General features: G+C 50.9%; 1 protein-coding gene across 2 annotated transcripts in view; it reads right to left on the minus strand.

The window, feature by feature from the left end:
* Window positions 1-863: 863 nt before the first annotated feature.
* The window catches only part of C5H20orf27 (chromosome 5 C20orf27 homolog), a 156,715-nt gene continuing 142,048 nt past the window's right edge, over window positions 864-15,530 (minus strand). Inside the window, exon 5 of one of the 2 annotated variants that reach the window (XM_034771760.1) lies at window positions 864-2,276. In XM_034771760.1, the coding sequence (XP_034627651.1) occupies window positions 2,176-2,276 (101 nt within the window). In that variant the 3' untranslated portion in view covers window positions 864-2,175. The remainder of the gene's footprint in view (window positions 2,277-15,530) is intronic. The other variant, XM_034771761.1, reaches the window with a different exon arrangement.

Consider the following 15,530-nt stretch of genomic DNA (forward strand, 5'->3'; position numbering starts at 1 on the left):
ACTCCACAAGGTCAGCGGGAAAGGGCCTGGTCCTTGGGTTTTCACTTGGAGAAGGCAAAGAAACTTGAAAGTCCTCAGCCAGCACACATTGCTCATCGGAGTTTCAGATCACTGAGGTTGTTTGGGCCGGGGTGGTGCTGGTCGGAGAGAGCCCCATGCGGAAGGGTTTGCTGTGACGAGGATGTAGCCATGAGGTTCTGTTCACTCCTCTCCAGCACTACGTGTCGAATTGCATCTTCATAGCAAGCCCATCTCTGTGGTATCTAACTGAGCAGCTGGCCACTATCCCTCAAGCAACTCACTCTCCGAATGAGTCTGAAGTGAACGGCATCTCTGAAAACGGGAACACGAGTGCCCCCTCCCCCAAGAAGTCCCTCTTTAACTCTCATTTGCTGTGATGCCAACAATAACCTTAACACATGACATAGCTGGTATGTTGCACAACCACTGTCCGTCCTGCTAGCCTTGTGCTCACATTCTGTCTGGCTCCATCAGCTCTCTCTTGTCTTATACTTAGACTGAGTTCTTTAGGGTAGGGAATGCCTTTTTTTTCTGTGCTTGTCCAGCGCCTGGCACAATGAGATCCGGGTCCGTGACTGGGGCTCCAAGACGCCCTGGTGAGCCAAACATTAACTAATAATCCGTACCTCCAGGAAGTCGAAGGGAAGCTCTGGAGGCTGCGCTGCATGAGGAAGTCTAACTTAGAACAGAAAGATTTTCAAGACGTTACAAAAAATGACTTTCCCAAGTATACAATAGAGAGAAAAATCTATAGCCTGTTAGTGAAAACAGGCCCAGCACTGTGCAAACATGAATTAGCACCAAGACAAACGAACACTGGAGAGAGTTTTACTCCAAACAAACCAAGTTCTGTTTTGTTTCAACTGAAGTTTATTATTTTCCTTTATAGATATTTTTTGTACTTAAAAAACCCACACATACACATATATAGAGAGAGGCACATAAATCCTTCTGTTGCTTTCAGAACTGAACCACTATTCCTGGTCCTTGTACCGTGTGTCTTAAAAAACAAAAACCACCAGACAACATTTAAGAAATGAAAATTCAGACTGGGATTTTCAAAGGTGTCTATGAGGGTGAAGCAACCAACTCCCAGTGGAACTGAGCCCCCAACTCTCCTAAATGCCTTCAAACAACCCAACCTAAAGGGAAAATTCTGCCTTCAGATATATACACACAACCCTACTGCTTTTAGAGAGAGTTAAATCTGCACCGCTGAAGGCAGAATGCACCCTTACGAGACAGATTCGGCTCTCAGTCAGCAATGGTGTAAACTTGGCGTTAACTCCCCAAAAGCCAATGGACTCAATCTGGAGTTACACACTGGGGGAAAGTGGAGTTAATTCCAGATTTGCAACTGGGATCAGAATCCAGCCCGAAGCGTTTAAACACGCATCATGAAAGATCATGAAAAATAAAAGAAAATGGCAGCAGCAGCAGAAAGAGAGAACAAGACACCGTATGGCTTGCGACAAGGGATTGCTCCTGAATCTCAGGAAGGCAACAGATGCCTGGTTTTTGGAAATACTCCTGAGACTAAACCCAAACTAAACAGTCAAAGCAGATGAAGCTACCGCACCCCACCTGGTGTATTTACCAACCCCACCACTGGAGATAGTAGAAAACATCAGCTGCTCAGTTTTTAAATGGCAGCTGTAGAAACTTTGGACAACGCCACATGCGACGATGAGATCACTAAAGAGAAGGAAAAAATAACCAACATTTAAGGATAAGAAATAATATTCTGATATGACAGATGCCCGGTAGATGACACTTGCTCAGGAGGTTGGGCATCCACTTGCATGCCAGCATGTACAGCCCCGTGCGCGCGCACACAGAGTTTAGTTTTAAGGCCGAAAAGATGATGAGAACCCTGACCCAATCCGTGATGGCCCTGGCTTTGCTCTCAGCTCTGAGCCAGAGTCAAAAGCCGCCACCTGCTCTTCACAAAACCCTTTACAACGACTGGCCTACGGTTTGGTTTGCTATTAGGGGAAGGGGGGGTGAAAGCACAGCGCCCAGACCTCACAAGACAAGCTCCATTGGTGACCACAAAACTAGAGCGTTCAGAATCCTGCAGCCAGTGAACTATTTGTTTTTCTTACATTTCAAGCTTAAATTTAAAACCTAAAAGGAGGAGGCGGTCCTCAACGGCTAGTCGAACCCGGGCCACTCGCTCTGCTCCGAATCGTACTCCAGCTCCGCCCCGATGCACCGGACCCCCTCCAGCAGCATGGGTGTGCCATGGTGGCGATCTGCAAGACAGAATGGAGCAATACAGGGATGGAGCTCACCGGATGCTCACGGATACCCGGCTACGCTAGCTTAGGCCTGGATCGTGGAAATGCAGGGGGCAAATCGTATCTTCCCAGGAGGGAGAGATATAGAGCCTGCCAGTGAGACCGCAGCTGGTATCGTTCACATGCATCTTTCTGTCGCTTTCCGGACAAGGAGTTTCTGATTATTTGTGAATCAGCAGAGCCTAGAAGTTGGGCCCCACAGTGCTGTGCACTTTACCTAGCAGGAGACAGCCCCTACCCCCAAACGCTTACAGTTTAAAGAGACAAAACGTGGGAGGAGAAGGGGTGACTTGCCCACGGTCACACAGGAGAGAATAGAACCCAGGTGTCCTGCCTTCTAAATCCAGCATCCTTCATGCTGGTGTAACTCGTCGCCCTCTAGTGGCCCCTACGCCATAGAGATTGATGAGTCTGCTACAGCCTTGGCTAAGAGTCATGGGTCTTTCAGCTCATGCAGTAGACTGAGTTGAGGTTCATACACAAGGCTTCAGAGCTCCCAGGTTTGATCCCACCTGCTGCCGCTGGGTTTGTTGGTGTTACACTGGCACCTGGGAAATTGAGCAAGTGAAACCTGATTTGTGGGGAGAGTGTGCTTTTTACTGAGCCTGTTTCCAACAGTTTTTATTAACACCTGTTTAATGCAATCGGCCCCGATTCAGGAAGGTACTTCAGGATGGGTTATAACATTAAGCCCGTGCATAGTTCCACTGAAGTCAATGAGGCTTACTCACACGCCTACGTCCCTGCCTGAATCAGAGCCATGCCTGGGTGGCAAGATCTCTAGTGAAGATTGAGGAATCCGGCCTTTCATTTAACAGCTCCTACTTCACATGTCTGAATCATCCCAAGATTTATCCATCAATAAGGATGGTTAGAAATACCAGGAATGTCAAACCTTACATACAAAACAATCGCAACACATGTCCCCAGACCTTCCTTGTACCATACAGCAAAAGGGTACAAACACAATATTCTGCAATGTCACAAAGTTCAGTGACAGAGAGTATTTGAGGAGATTCTCATCTTTTACGCAGATTTTTCCCTATTAACATTTCCAATTAACAAAACTGACAAAGATCACATCCTCTCACTTCCCTAATTGCAAATTAATATTAAATTGCAAGCTTTCTGTCACATTCCAGGTCAGGGGGAAAAAAAGGAAAGATAACACGATTGCAGAGTCTGCATGGCTTTCTGATAAATTAATTATACTGAATGTAATTTCACTGCCAACAGAACTCCAATGATGAGTGAGGGCGAAATGAGTAATAATGCATTTGGAAGCAGAGGTGAATAAAGAGAGCCGTGTTAGTCTGTATCTACAAAAACAACAAGGAGTCTGGTGCATCTGAAGAAGTGAGGTTTTTACCCACGAAAGCTTATGCCCAAATAAATCTGTTAGTCTTTAAGGTGCCACCACACTCCTTGTTGTTTTTGTGGATACAGACTAACCCGGCTACCCTCTGATACTTGACCCCTGGAGGTTGTGGAATCTCCATCGTTGGAAGTTTTAAAGAACAGGTTAGACAAACCCTTATCCGGGATGGTGTCGTTATTATAGTCCTGTCTTGAGTGCAGGGGACTGGACGAGATGACCTTGTGAAGTCCCTTCCAGTCCTACACATCTATGATTCAAAGAAGCCAATTAAAAAGCTAATTACATTACAGAAGGAGAGATGTAAAGAGAGGTAACAAAGTACTGTTAAAACCCTATTCTAATTAACATTTCCAATTAGCCAACAAAAAAAATAATTATACAGAATCCCACATTCGCTCACAAATTACTGTGCTCTGCGAGAGAGGCTGGATCAAGGTTCACTCAGCTCATAATTATTTAGGATTTTGCTTAAAGGATCTATTAGTTATGTGGAAAATGGGGTGGGCAGCAAGATGGCAAAAATCACCAATGACACAATATTATTTAGATTCACAGATTCCAAGGCAGATGGGACCATTGTGATCATTTAGTTTGACCTCCCGTATAACACAGACCACAGACCTGCCCCACAATTATTCCTAGAGCTGAGATTTTGGAAAAACATCCCATCCTGATTTAAACATGGCAAGTGATGGAGAATCCATCATGATCCTTGGGAAATTGCTCCAGTGGTTCATGATCTCACCATTGAAACTTCGTGCCGTATTTAGGACACAGGGCGGAGAAAACTAAGGACCAAAGCAGGCCTGGTGAAAGGCAACGGAAGATCAAATGCAAGGCTGATAAATGCAAGGCGACGTGCACTGGAAGGAATGATCTGAACGACTTACGTGCCCAAATCAGCTGCATTAACTCAGTGAAAGGATCTTGGTGTCAATGTGAACAACTGAATGATAAGAGTTGTGCAAATAATGACTCCAGCGAACCTCCGAGTTACGAACTGACCAGTCACCCACACACCTCGTTTGGAACCAGAAGTACGCAATCAGGCAGCAGCAGAGACCAAAAAACCCCAGGACTGTGCTAAACAAACTTCTATAAAAATAAAGGGAAAGTTAAAAAAAAAAAAAGATTTGACAAGATAAGGAAATTGTTTCTGTGCTTGTTTTATTTAAATTCAGATGGTTCAAAGCAGCATTTTTCTTCTGCATAGTAAAGTTTCAAAGCTGTATTAAGTCAATGTTCAGATGCAAACTTTTGAAAGAACCACCATAACTAGGACCCTACCAAATTCACGGCCGTGAAAAAAGTGTCATAGACTGTGGAATCCGGTCTCTCCCCGCGTGAAATCTGGTCTTTTGTGTGCTTTTATCCTATACTATGCAGATTTCACGGGGGAGAGCAGCGTTTCTCAAATTGGGGGTCCCGACCCAAAAGAGGGTCGTGGGTGTGTGTGTCACAATGTTATTGTAGTGGGGTCGCGGTACTGCCACCCCTACTTCCGTGCTGCCTTCAGAGCTGGGTGGCCAGAGAGCGGCGGCTGTTGGCCGGGTGCCCAGCGCTGAAGGCATAGCCCCACCAACAGCAGCACAGAAGTAAGGGTGGCAATATCATACCATGCCACCCTTACTTCTGCGCTGCTGCCTTCAGCGTTGGGTCAGGACCCCTACAGTTACAACACTGTGAACTTTCAGATTTAAATAGCTGAAATCATGAAATTTACTATTTTTAAAATTCTATGACCATGAAATTGACCAAAATGGAATGTGAATTTGGTAGGGCCTTAGCCATAACCTTTTGTTCAGTTACGAACAAGCTCCATTCTCGAGGCTGTTTCACTTCACTGGCAATTTTTAAAAGTCCAAAAAATGAGTTTTCCGGTGGAACAAATTGTTTGATTTCAATTTTGACCAATTTAACATTTTCAATTTTTATAACAAGAAAAAGTCATTTCAGCCTGCGATCGAGAGCCAGTGTGGACACTGGACCACAGCTTAGGAGACCCGGGCTCTATTCCTGGCTCTGCCACTGGTTTGCTGGCTGACCTTGGGCAAGTCACTTTGCCTCTCTTTCCCCATCTGTAAAATGGGGATAATGCTACTGACCTCAGGTGCTTTGAACTCTACAGCTGATCTGAGCTAGGTGTTATCTCCAGAGTAGCTGCACACACACATTAGGCATGCAATTGAGCGTGCATTTTTTACATGCATGTTTGAACAAACAGACAAATGGGACCTTATTCCCCAAACAGCCTGACTGGGTTGGCCAACTAAGCCTTTCACGGGGCACCAACTCCCAGGACACACTGGCTACTTCCATCCCCACCCCACATTTAGGCAGGGTGGATAAAAACCAATGATTTGGGGAGGGGGAAAATCGGGGGGGTTACTTTAAATCGGATATTTTTTATGTTATTCAAATTATAAGAAGTTTTTCTTTTTAAAAATACACCTATTTAAAATGAAATCTGAACTTAACACAAAATATGTCAAGGGCCTAAGTTTATTATAATTTCTTAACATATTTAACTACAAAATATAAATGCTGAATCCACGAGCCTCTATCAAAAACTGTGAGTTAAAGGTGCTTTTCTATATAAAGCATCGGGGAAAACATCTAACTTTTCAGGTCAAGCTCTACCAATATGGCATGATAGCTTAGGTACTGCACTCAGGGCTTGTTATGTTTAGTAACAATACATTTTATAGGCTGGTCTGTGTTTAATTGAAGTCCAATTACCATCCCAATGCAGCTTGACACAAATCATGGCCAGTAAGTTAATTATCTAGTAAATAAGCAACATGTCATTCGCCATTTTCTAACGTACTATGTACAATGAATGACTACGAATCTAAAATATTAGGCTAAATACAGTCATTGCTTAACTAGTTACAGTGAACCCTCCTAGGTAGCAAAAAGATATACTAGTCTAGTGTAGAGTATCAGAGGGGTAGCCGTGTTAGTCTGAATCTGTAAAAAGCAACAGAGGGTCCTGTGGCACCTTTGAGACTAACAGAAGTATTGGGAGCATAAGCTTTCGTGGGTAAGAACCTCACTTCAGGACTTGCATCTGAAGAAGTGAGGTTCTTACCCACGAAAGCTTATGCTCCCAATACTTCTGTTAGTCTCAAAGGTGCCACAGGACCCTCTGTTGCTTTTTAGTCTAGTGTAAAGATTCTCTTTAGTTGTAAATGAAGATGTTTTAATGGTTGTATCAAGCAATGAGAATGCACCTTTCTTTAGAAAATAACTGAAGTACCAATGGAAAAGTTGATTAAAATCGAGTATTTAAATCCAGGCTTTCCCATTGGCGATTTAAAGCACCTGGATTTAAATCAGTCTCCCCTGTATTTAGAATACACCCCAAAAAGTAAAATTATCCCTCGGGTGACTGGCTTGTCTCCTGGGCCTGAGGACTTTGGGGGCTGTCCCAGTTCCTAGCCCAGCCACTGAGGTGCTGTTCTAGGAGGAAAGGTCCATTTTTGACCTTCAGAAGGCAAAACTGGTCAGCAGACAGGTTGGTTTGAGTTAGGTCCATCTCTGTGCTTCTGGGAACCTTCCCACCCACCCCGCAATTCTCTGCTCCCCACACCAACCTCCTTCCCAACTGTGCCAGGAGTCGCAGGACGGCCAGTCACTTCCCTGCTGCTGTATCAGCTCCGAACCGCTGCAGGACTCCAGTTTTCCTGGGGCTTTTATTGCAGTTTTGAAGTTTTATTAAAAACCACATTTCAGTGGATCTGCTGCTCAATCTTTGCTTCCATCTGCCGAGCAAGGGGGCAGGCTGCTCTGCGTATCGCTGCTAATGGCCCCCTCATCTCGCTTCGGCTTAATCTCCAGTTCATTAACTCCATTCGCTCGCAGGCGCCAGAGAAAACAAATTTCCTGCGCAGTGTAATGTTAACGTAGGCAGGATATTAATTCGAGGGCTGATGCTTGTAAAGGATGGCTCCATATCGGACCCTCTGCAAGGGAACCTCCAACCTGGCTCCTTAGAATTGTCCAGCCCTGATTCCACAAAGCACGTACTTAACTTTAAGCATGCGCTTAAATCCTTTGCTGAATGGGGGCCATGGTCTCCTCGTGCCGTAAAGCCACGAGCCCGGGAGAGGTTCCTTGGGGACCTTGGACCGGCGCCTCGGGGCCGATCTCATTGACGCTGCAGCAAAGGGAGTCACATTCAGAGCAGAGCCTGGCCTAGCTGGGACACAGGCTTGGGCAAGGACCGTGCCGGTCTCCTTCCACCGCCTTATTTTCTGCTTCAGGAGCCGTCCCTAGCGGGCGGCGTATTTGCCACAGGGACCCCCAAACCAGAGCCACCTTCCGTCGCTTCCCAGGCGCCACAGCAGCATAGCCCCCCATGCTGCCTCCCAACCCTCCCCCATGGCTCGGGGGGGGGGGCTCCAGCCTGCGGGGCAAGACCCCAGCGTTCTGTGAAGGCAGCAGGCTCAGTGTGATGTTACTTGGGGAATCCCCTGACTCCAGCCCTCCCCAGTCACTGCGGGGGGCCTGAAGAATGGCTCCCGTGGGATGGGGGAGGAAAGTCAGCACTCCTCTGCCCCACCGCAGATCCGGGGCCCCGGGCAACCGGCAGTAGATCTAAATAAACTGCATTTTGGAGGCTGCGCTCCGCTAACGGAATTCATCTTTGCAAATTCCATGGGCTGCTAACGAGCCTACAGAAGAGCCGCATTCCTGCACGCGTGACACGGGCAGGGAGGTTACTACCCCCACCAGACAGGCAGCCCCGTCGCTCGCCGTTTGGCAAGTCCAGGGGCAAGAATGCCGCCAACCGTCTCCAGTGTCTCACAGGGAGCTGGTGTCCAGCCGCTTGCAGCCCGTTGGCCTCGGACGATGCGCTGATCTAAGCAAAGGCACCGCCACAGAGAGGGGATCCAGAGTTCCCCCCAGCTAGCAGCCTTGGGGCTACTGAATGGGATCCACCCCGCAGAATATAGGGGAGGTGTCCAGCAGTGGTCACAGACCCTCAGAACTCACATGGAGTTTCGCAGACGCAGCAGACGCGGAGGATGTGACAAGCAGCTTCGGGCCCGTTAATAGGATGTGTCCAAAGCCGGGTAATTATTCCGAGGGAAAGGAGAGATTATACAGAATCAGCGTCAAAGCCGCCCTGCTGCATATCGTAATGCGGGTAAGGAGAAAGCCATCTCTAAACCAGGGAGAGAGAAGATGAATCCTCTACAGAGCCAGCAGATGGCAGCAAGGAGTTGAGACAGATTTGGAAAACCGCATCCGAGGGGGCTGCTTGGGCATCACGGATCCTAGAGCGTGTCTAACACTAACTACCCGTCCCTCGCCTTATGGGCACCCATCACCGTGGCCTCTGGGCATGTCACATTAGCTGAAGAGGAAACGACTGGCTGTGGTGGGCACTGATGGGTGAACAAGTTCTCCTCTGGTTGTAAAAAGACAAGCGGGTAAGTCCATTCCCCACCTTCCAAATGGGGAAACTGAGGCACGGGGCGGTTTCCCGCAGTGTCAGTGCACCAATGGCAGAGCCAGGGACAAACCCCAGGCTCTCTGTCGACTGGATCACGCTGTCGCTCCCGTGCCATAGGTAAGTTTGAGTTCCGAGTGGAGTCCAGCGCATTTTAGCACCAAATTCTGTGTTCGGGATTCATTATTTAAGCCCCAGGTCTGGTACAGGGAGAGACTCACAGAGAAAGCAGCAGCTCTCACTCCCTCAGCGCATGAGCTACGCTCGCTGAATGCCAAGTGACATTCCTTTCCCTCTGATCGGGTCAGACCCAAATCCCCATCACACTCGTGTAAACCCAACCTGCCACTCCCGAGTTACTCCGGATTCACACCAGTTCACCAAGATGCCACCACGGCCTGCGATCACAGTCACGGCACATGCTCAGCGTGAGAGCATCTGGGTGTCAGATATAATTCACACCTCCATTTAAGTCACTGCTGGCTTTGGCCTACACACTTGCCTGGGCCTCCCACGGCTATTACCTCCGCTCTTTGAGAGGCTGGGGGAGGCCGTTTTAAGCAGCCCAGTCCATCTCCATCAGCTCCTGCCCAAGAGCTCTGCCAACCCCACTTTTGCTGCATTGCCGGGGCAGAGCCGCCCATTTTGATCTGCCGGGGAACGGCAGAGACGTCGCGGCCCGTCAAACACTGCAGCGAGGAGCTGCATGATGCAGCGCTGCGTCTGCGCTGGAAGCCGGCCGTTTCAACGGAAACCTCTGCAGCTCTCCTCGCTGTAGATCTAAATTGGACTGGGTGCTTGTGCCGCGAACAACGGCAGCGCCTTATCACTCGCAGACGCAAGCGCTGCCCTCCGGGAAGAGGTGCAGAGCCAGCTGTTCCCGAGCCACCCAGCTGAGAGCGGCCCGAGGCACCACACGCCCTGGCTTGCTGAGCCGTTGTAAGGAGCTGATCCAAGGGTCGCTGAAGTCAGTGGAGCTGCACGTTGACTGCCCGAGGCTTTGGATCAGGCCTTAAATGTCCTGGCTCCCCATCCTCTCTCTCTCTCTGCAGCCAAGATGGTTATCGCTCCGTTGGCAGGCAGCGTCGGCCGTGATGCCAAGCGTCAGTTGCGGGCGCCAGGGGATTTCAGTCTCAGAGCTTGAAAAGCTGTTTTGTCCACTGCAATTCTTCAAGCCTCATTTTCTCAGCGTTTTTTTTTTTTTATCATCAGGGTCGGTGGGAAGCCGCCAGCCTGTCCGAGCTCTGCTGGGATGAGTCACCCCTTACGCTGCAGCGGGGCTGATAAGAAGCTCGGGGAATTAAGGGGGCACTGTCGGGTTAAACATCGGCCTGGAAACAAGCTCCGTGTCTCCGAGTGGTGTTACTAATAATAACTGGGAGATTAGTAACATCAGGGAAAAGAATCATTTAAAATCCAGGCCTCCATCCTGCAAACCTTCGGCACGTGCTTCAGCCGCGTCAGGGCTGCGTAAAGCTCTTGGAGTCATGCCCATGTTTGCAAGACTGGTGCCCTAGTTTGCTTTCTGCATATTGCTCAGCTTGGCCAGCGTAGCCGGGCCGGTCAGTTTCACGGACCCGCCCCAGCAGCCCATGTGGGTGGGGCACAAAAAAGCCGCCACCTGACGAGCCAAGAGCGTTTCCACCCAGCCGCCGGCTGAGTCAGCGGGGTGCTGCTGACTCAGGTGGAATGGGACACACAGCAACAGCAGACTGCACGAGAGGCAGTGCCCGCAGGGAGGACTGCAGGAAGGGCAGGTCTCCAGCCTGTGGTACGTAGGAAGTCAGACTAGGCCGTCAGCCTTGGAATCTGTGAATCGAGGGGTAAAACACGAGCAGCCCTTTCTGGACAGAAACACCAACAAACTCTGCATATTAGTTAGGGGACTCCCTGAACCCATGGGGCTCTCCCCCTGCTCTTTACCTGCTTGGAAGTAGGCAGGAGATGAGGGCTGCTTAACTGGAAACAACCTACAGCAACTTACCTCAAACAATTCATAGAATCATAGAATATCAGGGTTGGAAGGGACCTCAGGAGGTCATCTAGTCCAACCCCCTGCTCAAAGCAGGACCAATCCCAACTAAATCATCCCAGCCAGGGCTTTGTCAAGCCGGGCCTTAAAAACCTCTAAGGAAGGACATTCCACCACCTCCCTAGGGAACCCATTCCAGTGCTTCACCACCCTCCTAGTGAAATAGTTTTTCCTAATATCCAACCTAGACCTCCCCCACTGCAACTTGAGACCATTGCTTCTTGTTCTGTCATCTGCCACCACTGAGAACAGCCGAGCACCATCCTCTTTGGAACCTCACTTCAGGTAGTTGAAAGCAGCTATCAGATCCCCCCTCACTCTTCTCTTCTGCAGACTAAACAAGCCCAGTTCCCTCAGCCTCTCCTCGTAAGTTATGTGCCCCAGCGCCCTGATCATTTTCGTTGCCCTCTGCTGGACTCTCTCCAATTTGTCCACATCCTTTCTGTAGTGGGGGGCCCAAAACTGGAGGCAGTACTCCAGATGTGGCCTCACCAGTGCCGAATAGAGGGGAGTAATCACTTCCCTCGATCTGCTGCCAATGCTCCTACTAATGCAGCCCAATATGCCATTGGCCTTCTTGGCAGCAAGGGCACACTGCTGACTCATATCCAGCTTCTCAATTCCTCCTCCCTTATCAATAACCCCCACAGCAACCTTCCCCTCTTGAGCTGTTACCGTCTGTGAACCTCCCAAGACATACAGTAGGCAGCCAGCTGGGTTTGAACCCTGACCCTTTCACACCAAAACACAGAATTCCATCACTTGAGCTAAAGGCATCAGCTCAGCTGAGCAGCAGAAGTAGTAGGCTATTATCCTCTATATGGACCTGCCCCCACACCCCAGCACCCTACATTTTATCTTGCCTTATTTAGCCCTTCAGGACAGCGGAGGCAGCTGTAGATTTGCAGAGCGTTGTGGAAATTAATAGTGCCGGGTACAATATTTTATCAAAAGTCCTCAGTCCGGGATTTTGCTGCTTGTAGCTCAAAGAGAGAACAGCTGCTGTTGCCAGCTCAATCGCTCCGTTAGTGGTGCCACGTTCGAGTTGCACTAGGGAAGGATGCATGGGGGTTGATATGCCAGCCAGCACAAGGAGCAGAGCTCTCTTGGCCGCTAGGGGAGCTGGCTCTGGGCATGTGCTGGCAGCAAAGGGAGTCCCCATCCTTTTGCAGGAAGTAATATATTCTCGTTTAAATCCCTGGCAGGTTAATAAACCAGGAAATATCTAAAGGGTGACGTAACTGAGCAGGCTGGCTCCTCGCACCTTTGTGCTACGCTCGCTTCTCTTTATCAGGACTCAGGCGAAGGATTCCAGAATTTCAACTGAACTTGCTGCTTGGACACACCCTCCACTGCACGGATGTCAAGGGTCCATTCTGAGCATAAACCATTGGGTCCATTCTGAGAGAAATTAACCATTGGAACAACTTACCCAGGGGCGTGGTGGATTCTCCAGCACCGGCAAGTTTTACATCAAGACGGGCTGGTTTTCTGGAAGCTCGGCTCTAGGGATTATTGTGGGGCAGGTCTCTGGCCTGGGCTATCCAGGAGGTCAGACTGGAGGGTCACAATTGCCCTGGCCTTGGAATCCATGATCCTCTAGTCTGCCTTCCTGAGAGCACGGGCCAGAGAACCCACCCAGGGATCCTGCAGCCAGCCCAGTTTAGGTTGCCAGCTGTGGAGCTGGGGCCTGATCCTCAGCCCACTGAAGTCAACGGGAGATTTTCCATCAACTCCGACAGCCATTGGCGCAGGCCCCTCCCCAGCCTCAGGAGCTGAAACTGCTCTAAGTCCAAGGATCGATGGATCCATGGTTCTGATTCGGCTCCAGCTCCAAGAGGGGCTTTGACTGGACCCACCTGCGCTGTCACTTGCACAGCAAGCCCCGTAATGGTGTAATCCAGAGCGTAGGGCCATTGATCCTACTGCAGTGGGATAACAGCCTGGCTGGCTGCTGGGGGAGAGGCCCCAGCTGGTGGAAGAGGCCAGGTGATGAGAGCCCTGGAGACCTCTGCTTATCTGCAGAGCAGGGACAGAACGGAAGCGGCACAGCCAGCTTCTCCCAACCCTGCCCTGCCAACGTGTCTCTGCCTTGGCTTGGGGGGAATCCAGTCTTCATGGCCCACCCCACTCGGCCCCTGGCCTCTCTGCTGAGGTGGTCAATGAGAATGGCCAGTGGTGAGGGTGGTCACGTGGATGCTTCTCCCACTGGGAACTGGCCTGACATCCACCACACCCTTCATACAAGGGGCCATGCAACACAGCCAGAGGGCAGCACCCTCCAGCCATCGCCAATCTGGGCTTGATCGGAATAATCTGGAGAGGAAAGGCCTATCTCCTGTGGCGTCGGGCCCCCCTTCTGAATCTGCCAAGAGACAGAAGACTCCTTTGAGCCGAGTCAGGGCCCAATTCTGCAGGGGCTTGGGCATCTGAAACTTCTACTGAAACCGCTGGGAGACGCAGCCAGGCAGGGGCTAGCTCAGTACATACGCTTGGGACAATTTGAAACACTGCTGTAGTCTGCCCTGCGTAGCCCAGGCCGCTCCATCCCGCCCTGTTACCCCTGCAGGGAACCTGGTCACTCGGGTCCAACTCAGCATTTCAGTCCCCAAGAAACCAACTGCTGTGTGGCCCAGGCAGGGACAGGAGGGACCGAGGGGCAGCCAGTGCCCAAGGAGGTTGATCAGATGAGATGTGCCCACATGATCCATCAGACGGCTTGTGTCCCAGGCTTCAGAGGCAGGTGAAAACCCACAAGGGCCCTGCTCATCTGAGCTGGGAAATTCCTTCCCAGCCCCAAATCTGGGCATCCGTTTGGCTCCCAGCCTCGGTGCGACACCCCAACCAAGCACCGAAGACAGATTTAAAGTGTCGCGCCGCCGCTCGCCCTGCCTCAGCCCAGCCCTGCCCACAATGCACGCAGGGCAGGGAGAAGCAGCAAATCCACAATCAGACAATTCAACCCCGCCCGGCTGGCTTGAGAATGGCAAGAGACACCCCCCCACACACACCTCCCGGAGTTCCCCTTCGCTAGGAAACCTCAGCCCATGTAAACCGGAGAGCGAGGGGTCAGCATCACAGCTTTGAACGCTCTACGTGGAGCCCCAGGAGCGTCCGTATCCATCCCCGTTCCCCCGGCGTCCCGGTAAAGCCAAGCGACGTTCGCCGGGCCCAAGGGGACGGTGACAGAGGGTGGATCTGTCAGATCCCCGTAGCGTGCAGCCTGGCATGCAGCATGGGGTGTCTATAGTGGCTGGGACCCTAGTGCAGATGGCCGCTGCAGTTAAGAACCCCTCCCCCCGCCTTCCTGTTTTTCTCCCACTCTCCTTAGGCAAATAACAGGGGGCTCTAGGGGCATCTCTGTCCCCTAAGGTACTTACGTGGTCTCTGTTCTCCCTGTGCTTCACAATCCTCAGTGTATAATGGGACAGTGCTGCTTTCGCCACTGGATGGACAGAAACTGAGGCACAGAGACTATGGGCCAGATTGTCAAGGGATTTAGCACCTAAAGATGCAGGTAGGCGCCGGGTGGGCTTTTCAAAAGCCTCCAGGCACCTAAGTACCTTGAAAAATCCGGCCCTACGTCACGTAGGCAATCTGCTAGCACCCAAACCACTGGACCCATCTCCAGGAGTGGGAACCTGCTTCTCTTTTCTTTACCCAGCCCCATCCTTCTCAGTCGGCTACAGCGCGGCTGGGGCATTCCGAGGTGGGGGAGCGGGGGTTTCCATCACAGCTCTCTCCTCAGGAGGAGAGTCAGAAGGGAAGGTTACAAACGCCACCAAGGGGCTGGGCCGTGTCTCTGCCCACACACCTGCCCCGTGTGCACGGCTGAAAGGTGGGAGACTCGGCCCCTGACGCCCTCGTACACAGCCAGGGGCCAGCTCACCGGGGTCATCGTCCTGCTTGTGAAGCAACTTCGCTCTGCGGCCCTGGAGCCAGCAGACCTATGAAACATCCACAGCCAAACCCAGATCACCTGGGGGCACCGGACTGGAAGGGACCTGCTGGGTCACCGAGCCCGGCCCCTGTTATCACAGGCAACCCCCACACACCAGCCCGATCACATGCCAAGCAAGCTCCATCTTCAAACTAGTGAGACTGTGTCTCCCCCCCCCGCCCACCGCCACTGCTCTGACCGTGCATGAATCCCTCCCTCCGGCCCCGCCGCCACCACTCCGACCGCGTGTTCCCCACAGTCTTTGCATTCCCAGCCTGAATTTACTCCTGACCAGTTTCTCCCCATTGGCTCTTGGGCCACCACTATCCTTTAGCTTCACTAGCTCTTCCCCCTCCCTGGTTCCCCGCCCCCAGGGGATTTACAGAGCAATCAGATCCCCT

The sequence above is a fragment of the Trachemys scripta genome, chromosome 5 (genome assembly GCF_013100865.1).
Source record: "Trachemys scripta elegans isolate TJP31775 chromosome 5, CAS_Tse_1.0, whole genome shotgun sequence".
In the NCBI taxonomy this organism is placed as follows: Eukaryota; Metazoa; Chordata; order Testudines; family Emydidae; genus Trachemys; species Trachemys scripta.